Source organism: Carettochelys insculpta, chromosome 13 (assembly GCF_033958435.1).
Source record: "Carettochelys insculpta isolate YL-2023 chromosome 13, ASM3395843v1, whole genome shotgun sequence".
Lineage (NCBI taxonomy): Eukaryota > Metazoa > Chordata > Testudines > Carettochelyidae > Carettochelys > Carettochelys insculpta.
The window spans coordinates 11939542-11963508 of record NC_134149.1 but is presented as its reverse complement, the minus strand read 5'-3'; the positions used below and the strand labels follow the sequence as shown (position 1 = coordinate 11963508).

General features: G+C 44.8%; 1 protein-coding gene across 1 annotated transcript; it reads right to left on the bottom strand.

The window, feature by feature from the left end:
- Nucleotides 1-5064: 5064 nt before the first annotated feature.
- VMA21 (vacuolar ATPase assembly factor VMA21) lies at nucleotides 5065-11917 on the bottom strand. Its single transcript, XM_075008005.1, has 3 exons — nucleotides 11818-11917; nucleotides 9084-9193; nucleotides 5065-7492 (listed from the first exon to the last, which is right to left on the bottom strand). The coding sequence occupies exons 1-3, from the start codon at nucleotides 11856-11858 to the stop codon at nucleotides 7350-7352; spliced, it is 294 nt and encodes a 97-aa protein (XP_074864106.1). The 5' UTR covers nucleotides 11859-11917; the 3' UTR covers nucleotides 5065-7349.
- Nucleotides 11918-23967: the final 12050 nt, after the last annotated feature.

Genomic DNA, 23967 nt, shown 5'->3' with positions numbered 1-23967 from the left:
AGGCTGGGATTACCTGGCTCGGGGCAGAGGTGGAGAGGGGGGATTGGGTTAAAGTGGGGGACTGTCGGTGCCTGGCTCTGAGAGAGCTATTCGGTTAAGGGGGAGGTGGGAAAAGAGGCGGCTGGGGATGCCTGGCTCAGGGGGAGGAGAAACGCATTGAGCCATACATTACACATCTATAGATACAGTAAGGTCTCAGAGTACGCGAATCCGCTCTTACACGACTGACCCCAATTCCTATTGTAAACCCTGTAGCGTGATTTCCAGTTGAGCTTAACTCGCTCCCCCCGCCCTGGCTCAACCCCACTGGCTGTGCACAGCCCAGGGTCAAACCCCTCTCCCGCAGCTCTGCTCACCCCCCACCCCCGCCTCTAGCTCTAGCTCACCGCCCCTCAGGCACCACTCCAACTCAACCTCCCTGGTCTCCGTTCAACACCCCTTGCCGGCTCACCTGACACCCCCACCCCTGGCTCTGGCTCACCACCCCTCATGTGTGGCTCTGGTTCACCGTCCACCCCTCACCCTGGTTTAAACCCCCCCCGTGTGGCTCCAGTTCAAACCACCCCCCCACCCATCATCTCACCACCGACGCCTGGCTCTGGCTCAACCTCCGGCTGTGTCCTGGCTCACTGCCTGAGAAGGGCTCTGGCTCACCACCCCACACACAGCTCCAGCCTAACTCCATCCTCTCTCGCCTGCAGCCCTAACCCACCCCAGCCTTATCCCCTCCACCCACCTCCCACAGCCCCAACCCCCCACTAGGCTTAACCCTCCCCAACTGCCCCGCCTCTGACCCCAGGACTTACCTTTCCGCTGCAGAACATGTTCTGCCAGGGAAAAAGCCAGACCCCAACTCGCGCGAAATCCATGTTACGTGAGGGTGCGCGGAACGGAACCCTCGCATACTCCGAGACCTTACTGTATATTAAAATAAATATCTAATACATGGCTCTTTGCACTCTATCCACAGCTATTTTGGCTCTTAGTCCCTAACTGGTTGGCCACCCCAGTCCTACAGGAACAGTAAGAACTAAATTGTCAAAAGGTTCATCTCTGTGCCTATGTCTACAGGGCAGGTGCTATTCTGAAATACAGCCAGACCCCAAAACAGCTCCCTGTGTCTAAGAAACGTGCCTGTTGTCTCAAAGTTTTCAAAACAAGGGGTGTGCTAGTCTGGCACACCTGTACTCCTCCTTGCATGCTGCAAAACAGCACGCCACTTTGGCATGTGGTGCCATTTAGACAGCGCCACATGCTGACATAGCCTATTTCAAAATTGCCTCCAACTAAGCTACACAATTTGTGTAGTGCAAATTGCGTAGCTGATTTCAAGGTTAGGCTGTGGTGCAGAAACAGCCTGTCTGTCCCCAACCTCAGCTCTGCCACATAGAGTACCACCCATGGTCCACTCATTCTGCTTCATTCCTCTCCCAGCTTCCCCCACCCCCCCAAACAGCAAAGCACTCTACCATGGGATTAATACAGGATTATGTTTGCTTTTAGACACAAAGGGATTGATTGGGACCCCAGCACTTTGCTGCATTTCTTTTTTGCACATACCATTCAAGTCCCATTTAATCCTCACTAATGCTGGCGCTTGAAGTGTCAATAGAGGTTAAGATGCATTCGGTAACTTAAAACTGAGACTGTTGATTTTATGTATATAAACAAGTAGCAGATCAGAGATAAAGAGGGCTAAACCGAGCACCAGTTGCCCTATGGGATTTTACGAATGTATCTCAGAGGGCTGGCCATCTTTTAGAGACATGTCACTGGGAATTCCACAGGAAAGCTACTCTGCCTGTTTCTATGTACCCCTATGCATCCAGTACTAGAGCACACAAACGCCTGGTGAAATCATGCACGAAGATATAAAGCTGTGAAGGTTCTTGCCTACAGATTTACCCCAAAATTTTAAGTGTAAAACTCAAGAGCTGGCTTGCTGCATTGTGCAGGACTTACAAGTAACTTGAGATCAGTGGTTTTGCTGCATTGGTATTTTGCATAAACCTCAGAGATTAAAAGAATATGCTATAAAATGCTGCCCAGGAGTTTAAGTGAACAGGTGCAGAGCAGTGAAAGAGGCATATTGTACTTTTCACCACCATGCAACCACTTAGTTTCCCCAACAATCACACAGGGCCCTCTTCTATCCAGCAACTTTTGTGGAAGTTGCCTTCCTGAACTAAAACTGCACGTCCACATGGAAGGCCCCCAGAAAGACCCTTTGCGCTATACAGCTTGTACTGGAGTGAACAATGGCCCTTCTGCAAGGCTTTAGAAAGCACCGTGCTACATTGTGCATGCAATCTTCAACCAAACATAGCACAATGAATGTATCTGAGAACAGCAGCCACCAGTGTTCTCTAAAAGCTGAGCGCTTGGGCAGCCACTCAGGAGAGATTCAGGGGCTGCCCAGCTGATCACCAGAGTGTTTGCAGCCATCCACAGCTGGCAGTAGGCATTTCTAGTGGTAGTGCACATCAGCATATACTTTAGTGCACACAATTAAAATTTATTCTGCCCATGGATAAAAAAGTAGAGGAAACACTGGCTGCCACGCTATTCAGGCTCAAAGCTGTCCAAATGCCAATAAATCCAAACACTTCCTGTCCGGCAGCAGTTGGCCTAGTGAGAAATATACAATTTTCTAGCCAATCGAGTGTGCACGCACACACCACAGAATTCCAGACAGAAAAGCCTGTCCATCACTCTGCTGCTGCAATATGACAATCTTGTACTATGGGTATTATGTTGGTGAGGTAATATTTATTGGGCCAACTTGTGATGGTGAGCGAGATACGGAACTTACAGTAGAGAGCATACACACGACTTCTTCAAATCTTACCTCCACCTTGCATCTACAAGACCAACTCCACTATACCACTGCAGACAAGATTGAATTATGTCCATTTTCTAGTTTTCAGCAGTTTCATATAAAAGCAAGTTACACAATTTCTCTCCTACCTGCCAAACATTAAGTTAAATATTTTATATGTTTTATTCAACTTTAACATACACAGACTGTGCCGCCCACACATTAAAGTTTATTTACATTGGCCAGTCAGGGGACTTGACAGACAAGAGGGAAACAGCTAGTTTAAAAGTACATGACCTGATAAAAATTAACATCTTCCTGTGTGAATTTCATGTGAAATTTTCAGTAGTCCACAGTCTACATCAAATGTCTTCAACCCCAATTAAGCCTGTTTATTTCAATTTCTGAGTGTCTCATACATATTTGCAGCCATTATAAAAAAGGAAAGATCAGATGAAAATTTAGCTTTTGCAGAACATACAAAAGAAATTTTACTTATTTAATAATTATGGAGTCAAAAACCCAGGAACTTTCCACACTTCCTAACTACTTTGTGACTCCTTGATGCTAGTAATTTGAAAATTTAGAGATACCGCTTGCTTTAAAAGTATCTATTCACACTATCTACTCAGCTTTAGTTTGCCTGCCCTTGGTGTTCAATCCATATTTTAAGAAACAGTGGACCCTATCCTGAAGATGGGAGATATGGGTAGTCAAAGTCACTGAACTGTTACAGTAAGATCTGTCTTACCAGCACTTGTTCAAAACTCTGTATTTTTCAGTACTGAAAACCATTAATATCACAATAAAATTAATACAACAACTTCCAAATGTCAATTAAAATATTCCCTTTCTGCAAGATTTACACGAATGATCAGGAAACAAGGAATAAAAGTAATCTAAATACAAACTCTAAAATTCAGGATAATTTCAAAGCCTATGAAGACCATTATATGCCCCTATAAGAAAACAGCCCCTGGCTATCACAAATTATCTGCTTTTTGGTAACAATTATTTTGGATATTTCTCAACCTGCTATGACTTAAAATGTTATTTCCTGTTGCTGAAGCACAAAAGGGATCCCAGTAGTGTATCTAGTAATGTACATACTTTCTAAGAACATAAGACTGGCCATATTGGGCCAGACCAAAAGTCCACCTACCCATTATTCTGTCTTCCGAAAGTGGCCAATGCATTGGAGGTAATGAATTTAACAGGTAATAAACAAGTGATCCACCATGTTGCTCATTCCCAGCTTCTGGCAAACAGGGTGGAGAAACCATCTCTGTCCATCCTGGCTAATAACCATTGATCGAGCTATCCTCCATTAACCTAATTTTTTTTTAAATTAACTGGGTACCAGGCTTGGTAGCACAGCTCTTGTACACTTGATGCACACACTAGTCCCACCTGTAGACTAGGCCCTTATTGGTGGTAAGTGCAATGACCTTTAAAACCAGATCCAGGTATGCGGGCCTAAGACTGTGAGCTGCCTGGGACTAGGACCCTTGTTTTGTTCTGCAGTTGTACAATGCCAAGTACAGTGTTTCTAGGCGCACAGCTGCCACTGCTAAGAGGGTTTCTGAAAAAAAAAATGTGGCCATGCTAAGTGGAATGAGGAAAGTTGGGTGAAGATCCTGTTTGAAAGCCACACCCTATATGTTTTTTGTGTATTTGGCCTTGTACACATTAGCCAAAGCAGGCCATAAATCAGTTTAAACGGACCAGGGCAGAGGGCAAGTTGAGACACGTAGCTCATTAAGTACGTGTGAGCCTCACTATGGATGTGGGCTACATTTTTTTCAGCTGTTTTGTACCTTTTCAAATTCTGTGCCTTCTAATTTCTTTCAATATTGCTCTTTTCACTGCACCACCTACCTAGATAAGTCTTCAACTTCTTTGCTGTCCTCTTCCTGCTTTCTGTTGTTTCCACTAACCACATACTCAAAGCTCTCATCTTACTTTACTACTTAAAGACAACTTCTTAAAGCAAAGATGTTCTGCTTAGGGGGAAATAAAAATGTTTCAATGGAATGCTGTCATGTTTTCATCCTGGATAGCTGAGATGTATTTAAGATAGTCCTCTAGAACTTTTCAGAATATCCACTTTTTTGTGGTTAAACTAGTATGCTAAGCAATTATAATCCCAAAGAAAATGTCATTTTAGGGTCTAGTAACCCCTCACATTTAGTTCAAACAGCCTCGATAGAACATGGTACACTCAATGAAGCACAGCTCATTATAAATGGAATAAAGCCAATTCTTTATGTTGCTGCAGCTAATCTGTTCATTATAAATCATATTAGCATGTGCACAGCATTAGAATGACGATAACTGAGAAATAATTCGGCTAAAGTAGGTACATTTACTAAGTCTTGGTACTGGAACTCAGTGAAGTATAATTGTTTATCAAGGGGCACTTACACAACATGGGGTACAGCTATTTGGGAATAGGGATCTCTCAGAATGGCATCTTACAGAGTACATCTGCATTTCGAATAACTACAGTACCATTCTCTAGCGTGCCAGCAGCAATCTAACACTGGACAAGTTTAAATTTCATGTCTGAAACAATAAGATTGATTTGTGCTAAGCTGAAGTTAACATGCAGCAGTATGCTTCATTTTCAGTGCTTGTCACCAAACATCAGTAGATGGGGGTGGGTCACAGTTTATGTAAATACTCTTCTGTATCTATTGTTCACAAAACCAGGAATGGCTAATTTACCATGTTCGTGGCCATGTTCTGCAGACAAGTGTGGGTACAACAATCACTTTGGCACTATATGAACATGATACAAGTGAAACAGGCAAAGCAGAAATCACGAATAGGCTTTTCAAAATAAAAAAGGTAAAGGAACTGCTCTACATTTCTATGGTCTTCAGAAAAATTCTTCCTTACACAGATACAAATATTTAGGCAACATAAATACAGAACAAAACTCAATAACAATCTGTTAGACTAATTGTATCCCAACGTGACTGAGTAGAGACCCTTCCCAAGAAAATAGCAATTAGGACAAATCGTTTGTGTGATTCCAGCAAAATGTGACATGTGGAAACCTGACATGCAAGGGGTAGCGATAAAAAAACATGGTCACCCTTACATTTTAATAGCACAGACAAAAGTTTTAACAATATTGCTTTGTCTGGTATTCTCCCCTGGAATCTGACCTGTTCCCTCCAGCACACCTCTCAAACCCACTCTTCAATGTATTTTGTCCGTGACTGTATTACAAGAAATATCCAACAATTTCAGTCAGTGGTGAGAGAGGGCTGAAAGGACTAACTGCTTAGGAGCAACTGCAACTTTGTATTTTTGCCGAAAGAAAATAATACCCTGTTCTCCTCTGCATCAACCAGCTAAGTGGTAAGAATGGAAGTGTGAGCAGGTCACTACTATAGAAATCTAAAGATACTGAAAGTATTAGTTGCAGGGACAGGGGAGAGAGGGAGGGAAATCAGTCGAATATGCAGCAAGCCAAAATTAAAATTTAAAATGACAAAAATCTGAAAATTGAAATAGAAGACACCAGCTGAATTTTCTCACCACTGTGCTATACTGATATGAAATTATTCCCAGACATGCTTTTCTAGGAGATTTATTGCACACCTATCCATTTGATTTCAAGCTTTTAAGACTTCAGCTGCAGTACAATCTCTCAGAAATGCATTGTCAATAGCTTGGTGAAGCAGTTAGACACTGCATTACAAGGTTTCTTGTAGTTTATCAAAAACTTTTCCTGGAAAATAATGGTAACAGTCTGAAAACAATGTTTTGATGCAAATGATTTTCAGTGAACTTGAGATGTTACTATTCAATAGTGAAACTCTAAGAGAGCACATCCTTGTCTGTTGTTCTGAGAACTTACAATTCCCATAAAAATTAACAACCACTCTCCAGGATGAGAGATTTTCAGTTATGAAGAGCTGCCTTTCAAGATTATTTAAGAAACATTCTCCTATTCCTCCATCAAAAATGTACACGGTACACTCATACAACCATGACTAACACAAACAGTTAATTCAATTCCATGATCTTAAAACTGTGCATCCACCCACATGAAGTAGAAATCAATTCTACTCTGTTTCAGTTCCACTAGGATGGCACTCAGCCTTTTTAACTGGTAACTGAACATTAGGAATACATAATTTTGCTTCACGGCTGACCCATATCTGTGCCTCAATTTCTTTACATCTGGTTTATAGCTGATCAGAACTGTAAAAAATCCCAAACTTCTTGTATATATACACAAAATACATATTCCTTCCAGTCAATCCACTCCAATTTCAGGTGAATGCCTCTCCCACTGTGCCAAGTTGCGACTGATTTAAATTAAAAATTTTCACTATTAGAGAAATTACTAGTATTCATCTGAGATGGCACAACCCTCGAACTATTCACATACAGGCATTCACAGCCCGGAGACATTAACTTCTACTTTGTATGTGTATACAGCACAAGAATGTTTTTCACTCTATCCACAAATATGCAGTCTTCAGATTGTGGATATCAGATGGTGATGTTTGCTTTAATCCTGCTTGCCTTCACGCCACTGTCGAGACCCTTCATTCCATGCTACATAAACAAAGAGAGCAAGTACCACATGAACTGTAACTACAGCGACGATGGCAGCATAAAAGTAGCTGTCTCTGTTGGACATTCCAAACGTACCTGAGAAGTAAGACAAAAAGAACACACCAATTTAAAAGAATTCCAACTGTTTCTATTGAGACAGAACATTAAATGGCAAGTGCTTAAACAGGCCCCTTTTATTACATGCTCATTATTTCTGCCTATTAAGGGTAGGACAGAAAGACGATAGCTCAGAATTTACAGTTAGTAATGAGACTTCACTACTACATTACAGTTGGGATACTGATAATGCAACCTGCTGGTTAACTGGTACCTCAAAGAAAAAAAAAACTTTTGGAAAAGCCACATTTTATCTCTTTAGCATGTTCTACAAATATTCTTCTACCATCCTAGAATCATAGAATATCAGCGCTGGAAGAGACCTCAACAGGTCATCTGGTCCAATTCCCAGCTCAAAGCAGGACCAGCCCCAACTAATCATTCCATCCAGGGCTACGTCAAGCCTGGCCTTAAAACGCTCTAAAGATGGAGATTCCACCACCTCCCTACCCAGTGCACACCAGTGCTTCACCAGTCTCCTCGTGAAGTAGTTTTCCTAATATCCAACTCAGACCTCCTCCACTGCAATTTGAGGTCATTGTTTCTTGTTCTATCACCTGCCACCACTGACAATAGCCTGACTCCATCCTCTTTAGAATCTCCCTTCAAGCAGCTGAAGGCTGCTATCAAATCCACCCCTAATTCTTGTCTTCTGCAGATTAAACGAGACCAGCCCCCTAACCCTTTTCATTGCCCTCAGCTGGACTGTCCCCAGTCTGGCCACATCCTTTTGGCAGTGGCACAATACGTCATCCTCCATCAGAATTCAATACTCAGTTGGCAGTGGTGTTGCTCTCTTTTAATAATGGGGAAAATTGAGGAGCAGATGTTAAAATATTTGCATACAGCCCGTCTGTCAGTAGCACAACAGTGATTGGAACTTGAGCATTCCTGTCTTCAATGTTCAGGCCACGAGACAGACCATGCTTTCTCATGAGAAGTACTGTATTAGATAGTGCAAGGGAAACTAAATGAGGGAAGTCCTACTTTCGTCTTCAGAAAGATACTTATGCAGCATCATGAAGTTCTGCTGTTTTGTCTATTTTCATGTTGCAAAGAGACAGGCTCTTTTCTGATTGTTAGCAATTTACCAGAGCCCTGGCTCCACAGCACAAGTTTTAGCCTCAGCCCTCAGGAAAAGTGGAAAGAATGAAATTCTTCAAACAGATTTCAAAATCTGAAGCTCAGTGTTTGTAAGCACTGAATTAAATATTTGTATTTATAAATATAGCTTAATGCATTATGTAAAAAATAAAATCATAGATGAGCTAGTGAAGTTAAAAGAAAATCTTAAACAGAACAATTTTCACACACATCACCACTGCAGCCTTTCATGTATTCTCTACATAACTGAAACTTGGATTTTATACTTGATATAAGAAATAAATTGGTTCTCATTTGCACCCAAAACCTTGAATGCCTCCAGCTCCATATTCCTAGGGGGTTCTCCTTTTAATCGAAATGCATTCAGTTTGTGCAAAGAAATGGGTGTTAGAGAAGGGGCAAAAGGCTATTTTTAGATATGACGCTTTGCCTTTTAAAAATGTTTGTTTAGATAGAACAGATTTACCTTCAAATACATAAGCTTTTGAAGAGAAGTACAGCCCAATAGGTAATATGATCATCAAAGCTGTGAAGAACAGAAGCGTTCTTAGGGTTGATGTTAATGAGCCCTCATTTCTGAAATGAACAAGAACAGTTGTAACAACACAGAAAATCGTGTAACATATCTAACATAGTGCATCAACTTTTCTTCAAAAAGGGAGAAATACAAACAGTTGGTTTTAAAGAATCTTCTTTGTATTTGCTCTTGGAAAGAGGCCAGAAATTAAGCTCTGTACTCAAAGCTGGTATTTAATCACCTTACTTTCAGAATTATTTCAGGGCCAAATTCTGCCATTAAATAGTCATGACAAGAAATATTACTCAGTGTTTCTCAAACTGGGGTCTGTGGACCTGTGAGGTGACCCCCAAGAGTATCCCAAAGGGTTCCCAGGACAGCTCAACTTCACCTCTTCCCTCTCAGTGTCTCCTGCATGTTAGAAGTACAGCAGCGAAAACAGGCTAAGGCAGACTTTCCACCTGACCTGGATCCATGCTGCTCCTGGAAGTGGAAAGCACATCCCTGCAGCACCTGGGATGGGGCTGATTCTGTGGCTCCCCTGACAAGGAGCAGCAGCCAGTGAGAGCTATGGGGGGCAGTGCTTACAGGCAGGGGCATGGAGAACACCTGGTCCCCTTCCTAGGAGCTGCTGCTAGAGGGCTGTGCCAGCCATTTTCAAGAGCCATCAGAGGTAAGTGCTGCCCAGCCATATCCTAAACCCCAGGCCAGAGCCCACATCTCTCTGCCCTATCGTGGTGAAAGCAAGTGAGAATGGGGGGAGAGCCAAGTGGGGGGACAGGGTTTCAGAAGAGAGGTATGAGTGCCAAACAGGAGGGGGTTAGAGGATCCCTAAACATTTTTAAGCAAAATGGGGGTTCTGGGCTACTGAATTTTGAGAAGCACTCCCTAAAGTTACTTTAGTAAATGTGTTTGGTTCCTTATTTTAAAAAACTAAAGCATGCTCATTATTAAAAGGGACCCTCCTCAACTACCATATCACTATCCAAGATTTTTTTAAAATCTTTTTAAGCTTAAAGCATTAGACAAGTCAGTTCATATTGCTGTGTAACATTCCCCCTTTTACAGGGGATCTCTCTCACAAGCAGAGATGAGAAAAACGTAAGACAGAAAATATGACCAAGATCATAAAAATCAGAAGGTGATAGAGGCAAATACAGAACCTAAGAATAAGTTTCAACACTACATTTTCTCAAGCTCAAGTTCTCTTTTTTAATCCAACAGCATCAGCATTCAATATTATTTTTTAAATTTCCATTGATGTAACTTCCATTTAACAAACAGGATAGAGCAAAAAAAAGTTATTTTAGCTGCCACAAATTCAAGTTACAATATATAAAGCTCATATATCTAAACCTATAATGACTGGGCATTAGAATTAGAGACCAATTTCAGAATATGTCTGATAAAGTCTGGTTGCTAGAACAAAGTAAACAGAGGTTGCAAAAAAAAAAAAACAGTTACAGGGTTAAGTACAATTTCATCAATAAAAACAAGGAAAAATATTCCCTTGTTCAACAGCATTTCGGCTGCTGAGACAAGTTGCATCTCTGTAGTCAACACCAGCTATGACTGGTGCCGAATTTGCTTTTGCTCGTTCCTTCTTACTTTACTTGGTGTAAGTGTTTATTCCAAAATAAAATGATCAAACCAGCCAAGCAATCCCTGAACTAATTTAAAACAGTCACTGACAGTGTGTCCTCAGACGGTAACCTTCATTTTAAAACATGAACATCTGTCTAAAGCAGGGGTCTCAAACTCAATTTATCAGGGGGTCCCTGGTGCCACCACCAATAGCGCAGCAGGGTTACAGCCGTTTCCAGATGCTAGCTCTGTGGCACTTTCCTATAGCCTGGGTGAGGTATGTTCAGAGCCATCCAGACCACAGGACGGTTCAGCACAGCCAGCCCAGCTCCATCATAGCCACCCCAAATGTCCTATGGTTGGATTAGCCACGCATACTCAGGTTAGTCTGTGGGACCCTAGGTGGGATAAGGCCGACAGCACAGGTCACTGCAGAAGCAGCACCCTGCTTGACACTACTGCCATCTCCTAAGCCAGCCACCACAGGGTCTGAGGTGCTCTGCTTCCCGTCACGTGGTGAAGCAGAGTGACCAGGCTAGCTTGGGAGACAGGGGCAGAACAGAGCAGATCTGTGACGTACTGTAGCTTAGAGAAGTCCCAATGCAGAGCTCGAGCGGCTCGTTCAAGGTTAAAAAAAAACCAGGCCCCAGACCCAGCTCTGTACATCACATCTGGTCTCCAGACCGCCCCACGGTATTCCCGTAGTAACCCTGGGGGTGCCCCGCGGGCTGGGTGGACAAGCCGGACTTGCCAAGCACGCGCCATTCAGAACCCGCCGCTTTCCGCACAGTACCGGGAGGCGAGCGGCAAAGGGGTCGCCTGCGGCCCCTTGACCCATTCCCGCCCCTTGTGCCCGCCAGGGAGGCGCTACGGGTTTACCTTCCCCACCCCCTCGCAGCGCCCCAGCCCCGCCCGCCGGACTCGCCACGCCTGCCGCGGCCCTCTGCTGTCAGCCGGCTCCAGTGGGGCCCACGGGGCAGCCAGGCGCAGCAGCGGGGCCCGGTGACGCGAGCTGCCGCTCCACGGGACGGCGGCCGGCGGTGCAGCTCCCCGGCAGCCGCTGGGCCAGAGGCGGGCAGGGCCGGCAGCGGGGACTTACTGCTGGATCTCCGGGGGCGCCGCTCTCTCATAGCGCTCCATGGCAGCGACCTCCACGCTCCTCCGGCTCTGGCCGCACGCGCCACTTCCGGTCAGCTGACCTCCCCCACCACGCGGCTTGTCACGTGACCCGACGTGCGCTGGAGCTGGCTGGGCCGCTCGGGCGGCGCCTTCGGAGGCGACGTTCCGCGCGCCTCGCAGAACCCCGCCCCTTTCAGGGGGCGCTGCGGGTTGGTCGCTGCCCCGGCTGCAGCCCCCAGGCTCGAGCGGAACCCGCAGCGTGGCTCCCTCCTGCAGAAGGTGGTGCCCGCTGTTAGGTGCCTCGTGCCTGGGGGCAGGCTCTGCTGTGCCCCCTCGGCGCACCCCAGACCTCGTTAGCCTATAGGAGGGAGGGAGGAAATAGTCCCGTTTTCCCAATGAGGAAACTGAGGCTCGGGCTGGTCGGCGGTGGTGACGGAGCGAAGATCCGGTGAGGCCCCCTGGCCTTAGGCACGAGGTCACCTAGACAGCTATGCCCGTCCTATGAGCCAGCCCTGTGTGTCTTTATACGGGGCTCATGATGTCCCTTGCCTAGTCCAGGGTCTCTCTGTAAGATCACGAGGACAGCCCTGTCTCCGGCACAGTTACTGATAATAGAATAACATCGTTAGAGGGACCCAAACCAGCATCCCGGGGAATTCTGCGCACACAGCAGGAGCTGAGTTCCAGACACAAGCTGCTGAGGCTAGTGCGAAACCTCCAGAGGAGAAGAGAGGTCTTGCCCTGTACTCCTCCCCGTCCTCTAACTCTGGCCCTCAGCCACAGCCCTGGAGATGGGGAAAGTTCTCTAGCCACTGCAGCCCTTCATGTCCCAAATCCCCACCCCCTTCTCACCCTACTGGCCCTTCTGCCTTCTATTTCCCATGCTTTACCCCACTTCTCCCTTCCACCCACCCTCCCGTTCTCCCCCAACACCACCACCTCACCTCACATGTGAGGCTCAGCATTCCCCGCTAAGCTGAGCACATCGGTGGCCATCCAGGAGAAATTCAGATGCCACTGAGCTGATTAGCAGGTCACCCACAGCCACTAGCATGTGTTATTGGGGTGCACGTGTGCATATGCCTCTGCACATGACAAAGTGTATTCCATGTGTGGATGGAAAAAAGTTAGAGGGAGCATTGCTCCAGAGTCCAGGCGCCTAATTAGTGGAGCCGCATCTGCATGACTAATTAGACAGGCAGCTCTTCATTCTTTCATGGGTAGCCACAGAGATGCACACCTTACAGGGAACTATCCACTGAGCCCTTGAATGTGGTTTGTGGATCACTGCTAGTCCAGAGACCACAATTTGATCACTTCTAACCAAGAGCAATGGGAAATTAGCCCGGTATCGTCATCTCTCTCTCTGAAGCATCAAATACTGTGTCAGTAGGGAAAGGATGCCAGACGACAAATTTTCTGAAGCAGTCTAGCAAATTGTACAAGGTGTGTGTGTACCTGTTGTCTTGCATCCATTTACCCCAACCAGATGGTTCTCACCAAGCCATTTTATCCTATTTCCTATGTCTATGTGTAATTCACACACCTCCTGGTTGTGGTGTTCTGTCTCATTTAATGACACTGAGATCATTCAGAGGGAGATTAGTGAATTTGCTCTACAGCTTTAGTTAAGAGGCAGGCAGCTCTCAGCTCCTGGGGTTGAGATTCCTGAGCTAGTCTCTAGGGGACCCAGGTTCAAGCCTGCCTGCTAACAACCTGGCTCTGTCAGTGTTATATGTGCATTTGGCATCCCTCCTTACTGCTGTAAGTGGGCTCCTGGACCCAGCTCCCATTAAGTTTGGTACCTTCTACTGCTAATCTAAATGGCTTTTGAGCTAATTTATATTTTGTCTGTAAACCATTAAAATATTGAGCCAAATTAATCCATGGTGACACATTTTAATTCAATGAGTTGAGTGTTGTGAGCAGAGACAATCTAGAAATTCAGCTCCATAGTGGAACACAAAATATTGTTTAATACCATAACATTCTGATACTGCTGACATCAAAGTGGGTATACATCCTGCCTCATCTTCTCCCTAAAAATACAGATCAGTCTGAGCAAGCTTCCATGCACCATCTAGTGGGTGCTTGAAAGAGAGGCTAGTCTCACAAGATGAGGAAGAAAAAATAAAGGAGGTAAAGAAGAGGAAAGACTTAAAACTTGCAAGTATTGATAGTCTCAAAATTATTTATTGACTGTTAAAGTAAAATACAGATTGCTCAAAAATCAAGGTTGTTTCCATGGTAACCTACTAAAAAGTTGGAGGAAATAGGGGAAGGAGCAGGAAGCAACAGCTGGAAGGATGAGAGAGCCAGGAAAAGACTCAAAACAGGGTCCGATCTTGCCAAGTACCTCCTGTGAGATGCTCAGTGTGCTCAAGATTGCAGCTTCCCAGCAGCTTGCAGAAGGCTTGCAGCAGCTGGGCAGGAGATACCCAGGTGGAATTTGTAAACTCTTTTAGGTGGTTGGGAATATTTTGTTTGGCTGGGCATGGCCATGCTTTACGGATCATAGCTGGGAACACCGGATTCCTGTTTCTCAGCAGTTTGGCTGGCCAGAGTGGGCTGTCCCTGGGGGTGGATGGCAACTGGGACAATCCAGGCCCTGCTCCCACCCGCACCCTGCCTCTTTCTGCTCCTGCCCCCACCCCACCTTTCTCCCAGCCCTCCCCCTACCCTGCCCCACTCCATCCCACGCCACCCCACCTCTTCCTGCCTCTGCTCCGCCCTCTTCGGCCTCTGTTGCACTCCTTCTCTGGAGCGCCCTCCCCACAACTCATACAATTACTAGGGGCTTGGCATGGGGTAGCAACAGAGGTTGCCCCCCTCACCATGGCTACAGGAGCCATGGGAACTGGAGTGACCCAGTGGGAGATAGGCAGTGGAGTGGAGCAGGCTGCTGGGTCATGCCATTTCCCATGGTCCTACTGCTGTACTGAGCGTGGGGGAGGGGTTCCTCAACCCCTGCTTCTAGCCCCAGGGTTCCTGGGCCCCATGGAAGATGTTGGAACTAACCTCAGTATGGGGGACCACCCTGTCCACAGGACAGCTGGGTAAGTTATTGAGGGGACCCCCCCCCACAAAAGCACAGAGGCTGGGCAGCCACCCCCAGAGTCCTATGGACTGGATGGCTCTGCGGGCAGACTCAACCCAAACTGCTGGTTCTTCTGTTATTAGATATACCAAGCCAGTAACAAAAGTAAGCTACAGTCTCACCATGTTAGGTAAGAAGCAGTCAAAAATGCAGTCTCATTCCAGCCCTTATTTCATCATCCAGACCCTAGACTTTATGACGACTGAAAACCAATTTAATCAAAGGGTTCTTCTGAGCTCAAGAGCTCAGTCACATAGACAGGTCAATGTCTAACTCACATCTTACCTAAGAATCATCATGCCACCCATCCTTTAGTGACTAAATAGTGAAGGTTAATTTATAAGAGAAAAGAATAGAGTTTAAATCATTGCAAAATGTTATATCAGGTTTGTAGCAGTGATTAAATAAGCTGCTGGCTTGTAGAGTCTCTGGTAACTTCCAAAGACTGGAAAGTCTTCTGTCCATAATATGCTCCTTTTAGTTATAAATTCGGAGAATCAGAATGGGAAGGAGGCAAAAACTGAGTCATTCCAAAGGTCTTCTATAACCTTTGCCATGTGTCTGGAAAATTTCTGTTTCAAATGATGCTCACAGGATCAGCTTGTGGAAAGTTTAAACTTTAAGATGAAGTTCAGGGGTTGCATGAGTGTATCACATGCCGTGATGACTCACAGGGGCTGCTATTACTCATATACTTGCTGATGCATCCAGAGAAAAGGCACTGTAGACAGACTTACTGAGCAGGATGTATGTCTTCAATGGCCTGTTAGAATTATCCATTCACAAGGGACTGGACACAAACTACTCTGTGGATATTACCACAGGAATACAGTCACGTGAATAAGATAGAAGACCACAACCAATATTCACAATTTCAGACATAAAGAAGATATATATGTAATACTAACAGGCCTGAGTTGCTGGCACCAGGGATAGACCCTGCAACCATAAGGTCTAAAACCCTGCACTCTACCACATGAGCTAAAGGCCAGTTGGCTCTTGCCAGAGGCTGTACAGCAGAGACTTCACTCACCCCAGATGAGGTCTCAGTACCCATAGGTACTACACATACATACTAACATGATAGTCACATTGGCCAGTCATCACTTTTCCATTGATGCCTGCCATGACATCCTTTGTGTAAGATCTGTTGCAGTAGTAGCAACAAATGATCTCTCTCAATTCAACAGCACCATACTGGGGAAAACAGAGCAGCTGAAGAGAGAAGGTGCAGCATAGGATGCAGCACTTAAGAGTTTCATGACAGAGCCACTGATTTTTATTTGGGATTTGTAGGTTTCAGTGGATGAAGGGTGAGATGCTCTGGAGTAAATACTAACCATGACCTCCAGGGAGCATTAACAGAAGGCAAAGGCAAGAAACCAATCATGTCTTTTCATTATTATTATTCACTTAAATGATGAATATGCACCCTGGAGAATATTAGCTAGTCGCAAAAGAAAAAAGCTGCATTTGGAATTGGCTGAATTACACACTTAGAAAAATGGCCATATAGTCATCTGCTTCCCTAACGCTCTCCACGCCATGAGAAAAAATGGTGGATCCATTCTCCTCTGTCACTAAAGAATATAGTCAACCTCAGAATGAATGGCAAGGCAGAGTACTTATGTAATCACCATGTTACAAACAGAGAGAAAAGGGGAGTAGTATTAGTGCAGAGGGTTTGCCCATTTCCATGGCAGGTGAAATCCTCCCCCAGTTTTGTGGCCACTGGTACAGGCCCCAGGATAGGTAACAGCTTGCAACTGCCATTCTCTTCCTGCCTAGCAGGTGGCTTTAATTTGTGGACCGAGCAGCCTATTGGTTTGCAAAGCAATTGTGGAAATACCTGGGAGGCACCACACGGTCAGGCCCGGAATGGGCGCTCACAGCCATGGCACGCTCCAGAAAACGCAGGAGGGAGGCAAAGTAAATACATACCTTGGAATGGTGTGAAGCGTTTCATTCCTGCAACTGACCTGGCACGACCTGCACTTATCAAAGCTCTTGGTGTTGAGAAGCCATCCTTTGTGCCCATCCATCCTTCAGTCCTACCCCCATGCATTCTGATTCCCCCACCCCCCTTCCACTTCTGCGCTCTGTGGTCATCCAGCCTCACTCCTGTCCCTGCCATCTCTCTGTGGGGGCAGTTCTGAAGCAACACAGTGTTACTATGTATGGGGCTAGCTGAGGAAACCACAGGGAAGGAGTAAAAGTGTGTTTCTGTGAAGGGAGTCCAGCTGGAACGCCAGAAGGACTGCCACAAAGAAGGGAAGGCAAGGGAGAAAGGGCTTCTTCCATTTCATCCACGTAATGTCATTTCACAGACAGACTGCACTCACTTGAAAGATCCCGGTCTTTTCACATGTTAGATCGTTACCCCAGGTATCTGATTTGCCTCGTAGACTACTGCCCCGAGAGGAACATAAAACAAAAGTTAGAGTACACTGAGTGATGAGTTGCTTGAGCGTCATGTAGAGAGGAGACCTTGGGTTGACTTGGGGTGGAGAGTGTCTGAGACAAGGAATACAATATGGTTATAGGCTAGTGTATGCTATGAGATTGGTAAAATTACAAATTTATGTTCTGATCTTGGTCTCCGGGCAGCCATGCAAAGCTCCATGGACTTCAATAGGGTGGTGCATGCATGGAGTAATTGCAGGATCTGGGCCTCAATGGTAACTACGGTAAAATGACTGTGCAGTGGCAAAGAACCATTGATTTATACCCCTGGCAACGCAAATCAACATAAGATCTGGCTCAGCGACTGGAAGGAAATAAATGGGTTTTTACAGGGGTTGGTCCAAGTATGTATGCTTTACTATTTCCAGGAATTTCATTCCTACATTAAATATTGCAATGATTTATGATGTCCCAGTTTATTTTAAATAGAAATCAGTCTAACAGGTGGAGCAGCATGCTAATGCAGATCATTTGTTATATACGTGGTCATTTGTTATATATAAAGGTAGACTTTGGAGAACGCAGCACATGGCATTTTTAAGGTGTTGTCTATGGCCAGAACAACAACTGTGTTAAGGAGCACATCTCTACACTGTGGGTATGAGAAAAGTTTGTAAAACAAAGAGCCCAATAACATAATAGGGTCTTTGTCCGTGACTAGAGTACCAAGGTGCTATAGTAATACCAATATTACATACTAATTTTAACCTTTTCAGCTCTGCAGAGCCAAGGCACCTGTGCGATTCTGTTCTGCCCTCACGTTGCACACACACAATTGCCAGCTAAGTTTCAACCACTTTTTTTTTTTTTTTCTAAACAGGGGACCTCAGCAAAGGTGAGAAGAACCCAACTTATCTTCAGCTCGCAGATCGAGTTTTCAGGGCTGGCTGTTGGAAACACGATTCTTTTGACCTTTATGCTGAATGTGTCCAAAGTAAATATTGTTGCTAGAGAACAAAACATGTAACCAGCTCCGTCCTCCATTCCAGCCCTTCCATGTCTAAGACATCATATTCAGATAGCTGAAATCCCACTGGAGGAGAGGAGGGGGTAAGGCAAAATGATTACCTGCTTACACAGTCTATCCCTCCACTCCACACCTAGCGCGTAGCAGGACTTTAGCTGTAATCACTCCCTCTGGTCTCCTAGCAGTCTACATCTGAGAAAGACATTTTTACCAGCTGATGTACACAAGAGAAATTCCCAGGCTGCCCCAGTTTATACCAGGGCTAATCCAGGCAGGGCATCAGGGACCCAAAATCAGCTTCCTTATGTCCCCTCACTGCTCCTGTACCGAGTGGGTCTCTATCACAGCAGCCTACTATCTGCTGTCATCCCCACGCCTGGCAGCACATAGTTTAAAACAATAGCCGGGAAGAATTTACATTAATAGCTTGATTGCTACATTATTTATACAGCGCTACAGCTGGGCACAGCCCTGGAGAGAGAGAAACAACTCAGACCCCCATCAGTCTCTTCCAATGGGAGCTGAAGAGCCACAGCACCTCACAGGATCAGGAAATAATTATGTGAATTTATCCCCCTTTGGAAAATAACTCCAGTTTGTTCAGTAATTTCCACTTGGAAATGGAAAATTATGAGGGGAAAGGGGGGGAAAAGATGCATTAAAAGCTCCAAACGGGCAGATAAATGCTGTTCCTGTTAGTCAGACAGGTGGATGCTTCCCAAACTATGGCAGCAATTGTGGCCGTATACATGCTGCCGTCATTATAAAATGATAGTCTCGCCTGTTGATGAAAGGCTCGTTTACTTGGATCTGAGTCATGTTAGAGCACTTTGTAATTACCGCGTAGTTCTGTAGATTGTAACCATTCAGAGACACAGACCTTAAAAGGCTGCTGTTCTTGGCAGGCTTGGGGTAATACAATTACGTCTGCTATTGCTCACGTGCAGTCCTGGCATGGCCAACACAGAGGTAAAGGACTGCCAAGGCTCAGTCAGAGTTGTGAATACAAATCCTACTCCTGTAGAGCATTATCTGGCAGTGCCCCATGGAAAGACATCAGTGCCATCAGCAAAGAGTTTCACACAGTTCCATTTTTTATTTTTACTTCTAAGCAAAGAGGTTCCAAAGGTCACAAGATCCAACTGGGCCCCGGCAGGAAGAGATGTATTGTGATCTGTTTGGTCTGGGCCCACACAATTGGTGGGTCTTTATTCAAGTTCTACAGACAAGGGTCAACCTCAGAGTTCCTTGCAAGTTGATGGCTTGGGTGCCAATCAGCTAATTGGCAGAGCACACACAGCCAGCAGCCTGTGTTTCTACCAGTGGTGCACAAGCCTCAGTACACAACAACATTTATTCCATATCACAAACTCAATATAGTGAATGAGACTACTTAGCTCCTCACTGGATAGAGGCCAGGGAACAGATAGGCACAGAGACTGGACTGATTCTAGCTGGGGTTCTTCTATGGCCTTACAATCTCAATTGCATTTATTCTCATAACATCCCTGTGGATGCAAACCTTGTGTAATACTGACAGACCTGGGTTACCAGCACCAAGGGTAGAACCTGCCAGCATAGGGGCTAAAGCCCTGCACTCTACCACGTGCGCTAAAGGCCAGCTGGCTCTCAGCTGAGGCTGCAGAGCAGACTTCACTCACCCCAGATGAGGTCTCAGTGCCCCTGGGTACTACAGTTGAATAGAGAGACCCTCATCCATATGCAAAACCAGCTTCAGCCACTATCCTTTACATTGTGAAACTCACCAAAAGCCGTGTCATGAGAAGTATAGATGGCAAAAACTGGTATACGGAGAAGATAAAAGTAAACTCATCTGTTTGGCCAAACTGGTGAGGAATCTGATTTTCAGAGCTGTCAGGTACAAACCAGAATCTGGATTGCATTCCTCACCCCAGAACAGAGGTCAGAAACATGGAGCTCAGCTTCTTCCAGCTTCCTCGGGCTCTGGTGTTTCATAAGACAAGCGCTCCGCACTGACAATCAGACTTCACCCATGACAGCGTCAAAGCCCAAGAAGAGAAACAGTACCCTCAAATTAGCTGTAGCTAGTCGCGTTTTCCTCACTCATATGGTACAGCTTGACAATGAACCTCACAAGCTAGGTAAAAAAAAAAAAGTTGTTTCTTAACCTAAAAATATTTAACACATCAAACTAGATATAAGAAAGACAGGCAGGGCTTACAGGTCAGCCATACAGAACCATAACAACTACATTAACAGATGAATGTAGTGTGTTCATTTCATATCTAAAAATCTTTAGTTTCTTGCTCAACCAGGTATATGGTAAGGATCTCTGATGAGCTTAGCTTTTCCTTAAACAATTACGTGAAAAAATCTTTCTCCCCAGAATCTGTTCTACTTTTGTTAAGACTTACACAGAGGACAATTTCCCTTCCTCCCTTGTATCCTTGAATGTGCTGCAGGGGTTTCGTATACTGAGCCAATTCAGTCACAATATGCAAATTTTTGCAAAAAATGTCATTTTTCCACTGTCCTCTTGTGCTAAGCTATTCATCAAAATGACAGTTATATTATTTGCCCTATCCAATAAAACGAATAACATTTAGCTAGCAATGGGGGCTGACAAGCCATGTTTTCTAAACCTTAGCAATAATTTAGCTTAGTTTTATGTACAGGAGACCATTTTTACTTCTGCCCTTTACATTCTGCACCTGAATTTGCCAAAGGAAATCAAGGTCAGTTTCCTGAGTGTAAATCTGTGCTTTTGTGGAAGCAGAGAATGTACCCCGAATCCAGTTAGATGGCTATATTTGGCATTCAGATGTATACATGCAGGTCACCAAAAGCCACACTTATCTGACTCACTGCATGGCAATGTTCAGAAGTTTTCCATCATTTTCACTGAGGATGCAGTGTTGTGCTAATGCTCAGGGAAGTCTTTCATGACCCCGTTTTCTGATTAGGCACAAGCACTGTCATTTGTGTAGCTGTAGGTTTCTTTGGAGATGTTTCTGTAACTTTGGGTTTTACAGATAGGATTGTTAACCTAAACCAGCTCCTTTTACCTTGAGGAGAGATGGTCCAAATTTGTCTGGTCTCTACCCTTTGACCTTTCAGGAGTTGGCATAGCTCTCTGCGTCATTGAGACACACAAGCCACCTCACCGTGACAAGGAATGGACCACGGGGTTCAAGAGAAGAAAGTGGGGATGGCTGGGCCACACTCTCCATCATCCAGCGTAGTTCATCAACCTCTCACATGGAACCTGTAAGGAAAGTCAAAAGAGGAAGACCTCGGACAACATGGAGAAGATCTACTGAGACTGAAGGACAACAACTGGAGTACTTCAGGGGTCAGCTAGAAGTTTTGTCACAAAATAGAGTGAAGTGGAGGAGACTTATCGATGACCTATGCTCTATCCGGAGTACAAAAGTTTCAGTCAAGTTAAGTCACTGTCATTTGTCAAAGGCCACCTGGGGAATCCATAGCTTATCTCAGATTAGACCCCAGGGTCCCTGAACTAAATTCTTTGTTTTTAAGCAAAGCCCGAAGTTTATGTTGAGTCTGCTAAAAAAGTAAAATAGCAAGTGTCACTCCCAGCATAGTGAAGCAGAGTTCAGCAGGGCACTAAGACGAGCACATAGTTCAATGTCTAAAGGCAAAAACCTCTCTCATTTGAACTGGTCAGAATTTATAAAACTTTTTAGCATTTAATGCTTGATTTAGCACAAAACAGGCACTTTATAAAAGTCATGACCCCTCATCCCAGTGCTGCCACCAATTTAGCTCCATAACATGCCACAAACCACAGGTTCCTAGTGCCCTGGTTTAGGCAGGAATTCAGGGTATGGTTGGTGAGCCTTGCGTACTGGAGCTCATTAGCTTATCAAACATATTTAGGAAACTGTTGCACAAAGCACAAGTTAGAGCAGCCTTTGGACTGCTTTTGCCTATGCCCCATGACCATGCTTGAGGAGAATAGGTAGCAGAATCTCCCTCTCCACCTCCTCAGATGCACCCAACACTTCCCCAATGTATAGCTGGTTCGTGTTTTCCTGAGACTACACTATAAAAATGTGTACACTATAAAAGAGGTATGTGTGTTACTGAAAAAGAATTATTGCACCGTTCTGGAAAGGGAAACAGCCGAGCTGGCTTTTATATTCAAATTCAGCACATTAGCACATGGTTTAAATCGTGATGGGAACTTTCTGAGTCACTATAGGGGCTCGTCTGCATACTTGGCTCAATCTAATTCTTGATCTCCCCCCCCAACTTTCTGATTTGCTCACCTTGATTATCTTTTTCTGATTTGTCCTCCTTGCTTACTGTTTTTGGTTCTCTGTGTCTTAAATATTGAGTCTGTTCTGGTCTGGCTATGGTCTGAAGAAGTGGGTCTGTCCCACGAAAGCTCACCTAATAAACTATTTTGCTAGTCTTTAAAGTGCTACTTGACTGCTTTTTGTTTTGGTAGTGTATAGACTAGCACGGCTTCCTCTCTGTTACTATAAAAATGTGTGAAGGCCCCAAGCTTTCACACACACAAGGACAGAGGCCTCCTAGAAGGTGTTCAGTGCTAAAAAATATCACTGCTCATTTTTCTTTGCCCACCATTACGATTCACACACATAGCCTCAGGTTCCTTATTGTCCTGCAATCACAGGATGCTGAGCATGTGAGGTCTATCACATCTTGTGATCAGAAGGACTTTTTCCAGAGATGGTGTCAGCAGGTGGGATATGTTGTGGGCTCTCTAGTCCATTGTTTTTCAGCCTTTCTATGGTGGTGACCCTCTATTCAAAAGTAAAAAAAAAAAAAGAGTATCAATGCTATAACCACATAGATTATTTGAGGGGGGTTTCAAATGGTTGATGGAGAATATTTGACCTTACAGGGCAAGACCCAGGCAAGGAAAGGAGGAAAAAGAATTCCTCTGATTTAGATTGTAATAATTTTTTCAATGCTTTATAATCCCTCCTTCAACTGGACATTGTGACCTGCTAGTTGATAAATCACCAGTCTAATCTATCCCTCTGGACACCCTACTCCTTCCCTCCACCTAGCACCTCTGCAAGATATGTAAATCAACGACGCTTCATCTTTCCCTAGCAGTTTAAAAATTGGCACATCTTTGAAATGTCTCCAATTAATTAGCCATTTGGTCACTTTGTAAATTCCAAATTCCTCTTGTGGTGAGAATCATTCTCCTTTTGGGGACAATATGTGGGCATTTAAACCAAGCACACGAGCATATACAAAAGAAATGGCTCCCCCAAAAATCCCGCAAAAGGGTGATGACTTTGGGAAGGCTACAAAGGAATCTGTGGATGGGAGGTTGCTACTAAGCACACTGTGTACAGAATACACAAATCACAGCACTAGTTCACCAGTAGCCTGAGGTCCACTGCATGATGCTTCTGCTTAGCCAACCACTGCCAGTGACACGGCAATCATTTCCTTACGTATACCATATGCACACTTTATTGGATTAGTTTCTTATAAGGAGAGATTTCACTCCCTATCCTTCTTCGTTCCTTGTTCCGGGTGATGTCAGTGGGAGCTTTGCCATTGACTTAAATGGGAGTGGAATGGGCCTTTTAAGAGAGAGGGATAATTAAACG

Bases quoted from the DNA above. Each gene is read 5' to 3' on its own strand.
- VMA21 (XM_075008005.1), bottom strand. From the start codon at position 11,858: ATGGAGCGCTATGAGAGAGCGGCGCCCCCGGAGATCCAGCA. The intron at 9,194-11,817 runs GTAAGTCCCCGC...TGTTCATTTCAG, and splicing joins GCGCCCCCGGAGATCCAGCA to AAATGAGGGCTCATTAACAT. The intron at 7,493-9,083 runs GTAAATCTGTTC...CTTACTTCTCAG, and splicing joins AAAAGCTTATGTATTTGAAG to GTACGTTTGGAATGTCCAAC.